At 37.0% G+C, this 8,152-nt stretch overlaps 1 protein-coding gene and 1 non-coding gene across 3 annotated transcripts in view; one reads left to right on the forward strand and one right to left on the reverse strand.

Annotated features, from left to right (window-relative positions):
* The window catches only part of RAB27A (RAB27A, member RAS oncogene family), a 76,498-nt gene extending 72,630 nt beyond the window's left edge, over positions 1–3,868 (forward strand). For both annotated transcript variants that reach the window (XM_043555379.1, XM_043555380.1), the window contains exon 7: positions 1,581–3,868. In XM_043555379.1, the coding sequence (XP_043411314.1) occupies positions 1,581–1,779 (199 nt within the window). In that variant the 3' untranslated portion in view covers positions 1,780–3,868. The remainder of the gene's footprint in view (positions 1–1,580) is intronic.
* A 1,388-nt stretch (positions 3,869–5,256) lies between these two features.
* LOC122469685 lies at positions 5,257–5,362 on the reverse strand. The gene has a single exon (XR_006293580.1). It is a non-coding gene; the product is annotated as a U6 spliceosomal RNA (small nuclear RNA).
* Positions 5,363–8,152: the final 2,790 nt, after the last annotated feature.

The raw sequence follows: 8,152 nt of genomic DNA on the forward strand, positions 1-8,152 counted from the left end.
CAGATGTTGGCGAGGATACAGAGAAAGAGGATCTCTTTTGCACTGCTGGTGGGAACGCAAACTGGTGCAGTCACTCTGGAAAACAGTATGGAGGTTCCTCAAAAAATTAAAAATAGAACTACCCTACAACCCAGCAATTGCACTACTAGGTATTTATCCAAGGAATGCAGGTGTGCTATTTCAAAGGGGCACATGCACCCCAAAGTTTATAGCAGTACTATCAACAATGGCCAAAGTATGGGAAGAGCCCAAATGTCCGTCGATGGATGGATGGATGGATAAAGAAGATGTGTTGTATATATATAAGGGAATATTACTTGGCAATCAAAAAGAATGAAATATTGCCATTTGCAACTACCTGGATGGAACTAGAGGTTATTATGCTAAGCAAAATCATAGAAAGACAAATAGGTGACTTCACTCATATGAGGATTTTAAGTTACAAAACAGATGAACATAAGGGAAGGGACGCAAAAATAATATAAAAACAGGAAGGGGGACAAAACATAAGAGACTCTTAAATATGGAGAACAGAGAGTTACTGGAGGGATTGTGGGAGGAGGGATGGGCTAAATGGATAAGGGGCATTAAGGAATCTACTCCTAAAATCATTGTTGCACTATATGCTAACTAACTTGGATGTAAATTTAAAAAAGAAATAAAAAAAGAAAAAAGAAGACTCATTTCTCAAGATTATATGAGAAGCAGTCTTAATAGTTTTGAAACTATGTTTTGTGAATTATTTAAAAATTTCACATATATCACAGGTCCTTGGGTAACCAAAGACTGATGTCCTTGAGAAACTCTGAGATGATGTAGAAATCGGAATGTCTTCAAGTTTATGACCAGAGAATACAGGCTAGAATTGACAAGTGGCAAAGCCTTTGACAAACACAGCCAGAGAGCGTGCATTTTTCTCTACTGTCAGTGCAGCATGCAGTCAAAGGGATTTGTTTTGGAAATCCTCATACAAAGCAGATTAGTTTGGAACCAGTAGAACATAATGGTTGAGTTGGTTTCACTGGAATCAAGCAGCTGTGGATTCAAATCCTGGCTCTTCTACTTTGTATTTTTATGAAACTGGGAAAATTACTTCATCTTTCTGAGCCTCTGTTTAATTATGTGTGAAATGGGGGGTGGGGGACACCTAGGTGGCTCAGTCAGTTGAGTGTCTGACTTTGGCTCAAGTCATGATCTCACAATTCATGGGTTCGAGTCCTGTGTCAGGCTCTGTGCTGACAGCTCAGTCTGGAGCCTGCTTCACGTTCTGTGTCTCCCTCTATCTCTGCCCCTCCCCCACTCGCACTCTGTCTTCTCTCTCTCTGTCTCTCTCAAAAATAAACATAAAAAAAAATCATCTGTGAAATGTGAATAAAAATTTCCAGAGGTTTTTCTCTGTTAGGAATTCAGTGTTAATTATATTATTGTCTTCTTTTGCTTTTTTATGTACTCTGTTGTGGTAAAGCATTTTTATTTTCTTGTATATTTATGCTCCACTTACTTTTGAAGTTGAATTATAAAGGGCAAAGGTCACTTTGTTTTCCCTCCACATGTTTTTACCTGAATTGTCTGTCTTGCAGAATCCCCTACTTTGAAACTAGTGCTGCCAACGGGACAAACATAAACCAAGCAATCGAGATGCTCCTGGACCTGATAATGAAGCGAATGGAACGGTGTGTAGACAAATCCTGGATTCCTGAAGGAGTGGTACGATCCAATGGTCACACCTCCACAGATCACTTGAATGAAGAAAAGGAGAAGGGGATATGTGGCTGTTGAAGAGTCCAGTGAGCTACACAATAACTCAAGGGTCTGTGATCTTCTCTGTGTGTAATACATGGCACAGAGAGAGATGAACCGATGTGTACAAACTGCTTCTCACCATCCCAATTAGAGCTGTCAATTAAAGCATCTGGTTTCAAAATTAATTTGCTGCAGCTTTGTAAATATTTAAGATTCAGCCTGAAAGTTGTGAGAATGTTTCACATTGCCAAAAGTGCCTTATAAAACTTTAGCCCATGACAGTAGATCATTCAAGAATTGAGGATTCTGTGGTTACAGAAAAGTACATTTGTTAAGTAGAATGACTAAAGATGCCATCACCTGCCTTAACATACATCAGTCCAGAGTCCAACTCTTAAAATCTTAGGTACAATTATAAAACAATTAATCCAAATTTTAAAAACCATACTTGTACTCTAGGTGACCTTGTAAAATGCCATCTAAACCACTTGAATGTTAACTAAGAATATATACAAATGTCAGTTCAATATCTGTGAGTATTTATATAAATATCTTTAAAATGAATATAGGATAAATTATGGTTATGTCTATAGACTCTGGATAAACTGGATTGACCAGTTATACACTCGCTTTGACTCTTGGTAGGTAAGGAATTGGGGGTGAGGTCAGGGGTGTCTTAATATAGCATGAGCAACTGAAGTGGGGCTTCTAGCTCCCTGCTATATTCCCACTGCTCTGAAGGGTTGATCGAAGGATCAGAGAATTAGATTTTTATGGCTTTATTTCACTGTGACCTGTGCATTTATATTTGGCTTATGTGCTGGCCACATTTGGACATAGCTGGTGCTTATGCTGAAGTTATTTGTGATAAGTAAACATTTAGCTTCTTTTTCTTCATATTTATAATGTTGGTCTGGCATCCTCAGACAGTAGTTTTAATTAGCTTATGAACTACTAATCTTTTGTCTCACCATCATGCTTTATGTCATTGATATTTGCAATTTGTTTTATTTTTTACATTGGTGGAATTGAAGGAATTAGTTTTTAATTACATAAAATGTTTGTTTGCTATTTGGTAGATAAAAGATGTTTGTATTTAAGCAGTTATACTATAGCTGAATATAAGAAAAATGAAGCTTTCTATAGCCTGTATTTTTTATTGAGATCACAGGCATTTATTGCACTTGCTGGGTCTTGCCAAGCTCATGGATTCTTCTGTAATGCTTAAGAGTCTTCATATCAAATTCAAGGTAGTTTTAAAATATGCCTTATGGCAGGTGTTTATAAAGGTCAATAGGGGAAAATTCTTATTTATTAAATAAAGTGGTTTAAAGAAATTAGATAAAAAGTTCCAAAGAGCTTAGTCGCTATTTAGGAAGAAATATCACTCATTGTAATTTAAACAAAGAATAAAAGTAAATGTATTTTGTGGTGGCAAATGCTTGGAAGAACTGTAATGATAAAAATACAGCGATGATGGAAAGTAATTACTTTTATATGGTAATTTTCAAATAGTTTTTTGTTGAGTATCCTGTTTTTTTGCCAGTTCCCTCCCAGCACTCCTTTAAAACACCTAGCTGTGGTTAATAAGATATTACATATTTCTAGTCTTGAAACAAAGACTTCTTTTAAATACTGAAGAAGTCATTGAGTCCTGTGCATTTGAACTGTGTTATTTCAGTGAGACGAAGATTCAGACATTACAAGGGCAGGGTCATAATCACAAGCAGTGCCTTTTAAAGTTGCCGTAAGACTTCAGTGAGGTGAATTATAATTGTACTGCTACGTATCAGGCAGCATTTTATATATAGTTAAAAAGAAGACAATATTTGTATGTTTCACTTTTTTCAAGAACCAAATGAGCAGTTAGCTACATATCCCATTGGCCTTATCTATAATACACAATTAAACATATACATGATAGAGTGCACATGCAGGAACTATCTTTAATTATTGAAATAAATAACCTGTATTCTCTTGGGAAATCACTTGTTTGAATTTGCTATTGAAGTAACATATTTTTTGCATCAATGTATTTTTCTATTTATAAGATTGTGTAAAAGTGAAGTGTATCTTCAGTGAACTTTGTGCCAATTAAGCTTATAATTAAAAAGTCTAGTCAAGTTTGTGTGTGAATATAATTTCATTTCCTGTCACAGTAAAGTTTCAAAGAAGAAGTTAGAATACTAGAGAAAACTAAATTCAGGGATACAAATTTCATTAGATGTTTGATGAGGAGCCAGCCAAGACAACAGGTTCTGGAGAAGGTAATTCAAGTACATTATCACCAAACATTTATAGAACACCTACAGTGCAGGCAGTGTTGTACTGGCCAGTCTCTGGTGAGCAAAACAAGGATGGTAAGGGCCTGAATTAATATTATACCTGAGAGATGGATTCAAGAGACACCGGGAAGGGGGTATCATCATTGGATATGGAAAGAATATGTGGGGAGATGGACTCTGACCTTATTTTCTGTCATTGTCCCCCTCACTCACTATCCTATGGGCACACTGGTCTCCTTGGAGCAGTCAAGTGTGTTCCTGCTTCAGGAATATTTGCTGTTCCCTTGATCTGGAATAGCTAGTCTTCCACATATCTGCATGACTCTCTCTCCTATCCTTTAAGACGGTTCAAGTGTCACCTTGTGCAAAGGACTTTAGTGACCACTTTCTGTAAAATAGCAGTCACTTGTCCTCATGGACCCAACCAGATTGTTGCTTTCTTCCTTGTTACCTGCTTTGATTTTATATATGTCACTCAACACCACTTGATTCAGTTACATGTTTGTCTCCATCCATTAAGACATAAACTCCATGACAAATGGGACTCGGGCAGCTTTCTTCAAAATTGTGTTGTCACTACACAGAAAAGGCCCTGGCACATAGTAGGTTATTGGTGGACTGCATAAAGGACTTAAGCAGCGGCAGAAGGGAACAAGTTTTCAAAAAGGAGTCAATGTTCAAAGACAGAGGCGTAGGATTGAAAATAAAAACAGTTTCAAAAATGTTTAGGCTCATCTGTAAGTCTATATTGGTTTGTTATGAGAAATTAGGAAATCTGAGAAGTACATTCTGATTTTTGGAGTTGATGTCAAGATCACTAACAATCCAAGAAATGTTCCAGAAGGAGTGTTTTCATTGGCATTTTTATAAAATGGAAATTTCTGTATGGTGTTTCCAGGTCTTCTATTTTTGGCAACATTGGTGACTATATAACTGGGAAATTCTTCCACTCTAAAACATTTAAATAATGCTGTATAAAATATAATGAACATATTTTTTCAGAGTATTGTGGTTTTTACTTTATTATTTTTTTAATTTTATTTTTTATTTTTTAAAATTTACATCCAAATTAGTTAGCATATGGTGCAACAATGATTTGAGGAGTAGATTCCTTATTGCCCCTTACCCATTTATCCCATCCCCCCCCCCCCACAACCCCTCCAGTAACCCTCAGTTTGTTCTCCATATTTATGAGTCTCTTCTGTTTGTCCCCCTCCCTGTTTTTATAAAAAATATGGAACGTTTCACAAATTTGCGTGTTGACTTGCGCAGGGGCTATGCTAATCTTCTCTGTATTGTTCCAATTTTACTATATGTGCTGCTGAAGAGAGCACTAATGAACATATATTTTTTTTTAAATACAGTATTGGTCTCTCAAAGTAAGGGAGATATCCTGCAACCTTCCCTTTCCCCCACAAAACAAAAACAATGGCAACAACAATGGCAGCAACAGAGAGAATTTAGAACAACCTGATATTAAGTGTGGTTTGCTTTTGGTTTCATTTTGTCAGTATTAGTAGTCAAGGTGCTTGGTTTTTTATTATTACATTTTATTTATTTATTTATGTATTTATTTATTTATTTATATGAAATTTATTGTCAAATTGGTTTTCATACAACATCCAGTGCTCATCCCAACAGGTGCCCTCCTCAGTGCCCATCACCCACTTTCCCCTCCCTCCCAACCCCCATCAACCCTCAGTTTATTCTCAGTTTTTAAGAGTCTCTTAGGGTTTGCCTCCCTCCCTCTCTAACTTTTTTTTTTCTTTCTCTTCCTCTCCTCCATGGTCTTCTGTTGTTTCTCAGGATCCACGTAAGGTGCTTGGTTTTAATGACTACTTGCCATTAGGAGAGAAAGCCTTGGGTATGGTGGAGGTAGGGCACTGGAATGGAGAATGCCCCATCCCCAAAGATACAGAAAGCCAGGGCCCAGTCTATGTTTTAGTATCTCCTGAAAAATTTATAACCTTTTACACAGGTTTGCGGTTCAAGTTTATCCTATTTTTTGTCTGAGAATGGCTAAGCTAAGAAATTAACATAAAAATGTGATTTTTGGTTGGTAATTCCTTTGGACTACTTGGTAGAAGCAAAGCAAAATCTTTTCAGAGGGAACATCTCCACCCACACTTTACAGGACTCTTACAGAAAACACTCTACTAAGGATGAACTCACAATTATGAATAAAAACCCATTCCTTGCCCACTCCCTCATCCTCAATCATGACCCAGGGTCAGTAAACAAAAAACAGCAATATTTTACACTTAAGGACTTTAAACAATATAGTAATCAGATGTGGACCACAAAGTAAAAATGTTTAAGATAATTACAAACATAAAAGGAATTGAAACATCTGGAAAAAGAAGTCATTATTATAGCTACAATATTGGTCTGAATGAAAAAAATTTCCATTGTGAAAAATGTAGCGATTGATACTGAAAACTTAATGGTCAAAAGTTAAACGGCAAGTTTGACACAGTTGGAGAGAGAATTATTGAACTAGAAACCAGGTCAGAGAAAATTATATAGATTTCAGAGATAAAGTATGAGAGAAGAGATATAGAGGAAAGATAAAAGCTTCAATTTATGTCCAATGGGAATTCTAGAAGAAGAAATTAGAGAAAAGAAGAGGCACTGCATGCAAAGAAAAGAGCTGAGGAGTTTTCAGTAATAATAAAATACATCTATTTTCAGATTCAGGAATCATAGGTCTCAAGCTTGATAAATGTAAAGAAGTATTTTAAGATTTTAGCTCAACTTATTGGATGTAGAATACATATCTTTCCTTTCTCATGTTTTCTGTTGTTATAATTTGAAAGAAAAAAAAAAACTTTGGAGACTGGCTACTTGTCCATTCAATCTAATGTGAAACACTGAATATGCTCATAGGTTGAAATGAACAAGTCTCAGATGAAACATTAGGGTGTGGTATTAAGAACATGGATGAGGGATGTGGCCTCTGACATTAAAAGTAAGAAGGGGAAGCTGGGTGACCATGTAAGTGAGAAGGGCAGGAAATTTCCTGTTCAAATAGCAGGATAAAACTGAGAGTTGGGAAGGAATTGTGTAAATAGCTTGTGAGGACTGGTGAGGCTCTTCTATAATTGTTGATGGGAATAAGAGCAGAAGATTAAACAAGGATAAAATAATTTTCAGTCTCTTGGTTGAGAGTGAAGTATTGGGTGGGGGGGGGGCGTGGGGGGAGGCTGCAACGAATGTTTTGGTACAAACCTTGTAGGGTCAAAAACTCCCCCTCACAACCTGTGGGAGGAATCTCCCAACTGATTGGAAGCAGCCTCCATTAGAGACCTCTCCCTCTGTGACCCAAGACTGCTTATACACAAAGAAAGGACCCCTCTAGCCTCAGTGCAGTTGCCACCTCTGGGCCATACTGCTCTCCCACCTTAATAAACTGCTGTCCTTAATAAACTGCTTTCCTCTCGCTACATTCCTCCAGGCTATCTTTATTGGAGTGCAGATCCCCAGATAAATATTTCTCGAGGAGAGTCCAAGAACCGAGACCTCCATTCACACAATGCTGACTCTCCCACCAGTAATATAAAGATACTTGTTATGCCAAAAGGTAGGAAACAAATGTCTATCAATAAGCAACCAATTAAAATGATATCTTCATGTAATTGCATATTATACAAAATGGTGAAAAAGAATGTTAAATATTCATTGATAATAGAATATATATTTATGTGTCAGGAACTCTCCTAGGTATTGTTGATGAGGAGTGTGGGGCAAGCTGAGGGCAAAATAAAGGCTAACAGTACCCCCTGTCCGCTGGTGGAATATGTGATATTTCTTGGATACTCCTGGCTACCCAAGAACAAAGGAAAGGGTTTAACTACTTGACATGGTAATGTGGGAAACTAAGGCAAGTGAAAAATTAAATTCCCATTGACAAGTTCTTGAAACAGGCAGAGTGACCTCCCAATAGGAGCTCAGGTGCCTTGATGATGACACTTTGCTAGAGGCAAAAGAGAATCTTAGCTTAACATTATCCCAACCTTGAGGATCCTGTAAGTCTACTTTAACATATAAAAATTCCTTTGAATTATCTCAACTCCCAAGATACATGCTGGCAATCATACTCCAGGCTTATGCCCCTCTGATACACA

Source organism: Prionailurus bengalensis, chromosome B3, assembly GCF_016509475.1.
Source record: "Prionailurus bengalensis isolate Pbe53 chromosome B3, Fcat_Pben_1.1_paternal_pri, whole genome shotgun sequence".
NCBI classification, from domain to species: Eukaryota; Metazoa; Chordata; class Mammalia; order Carnivora; family Felidae; genus Prionailurus; species Prionailurus bengalensis.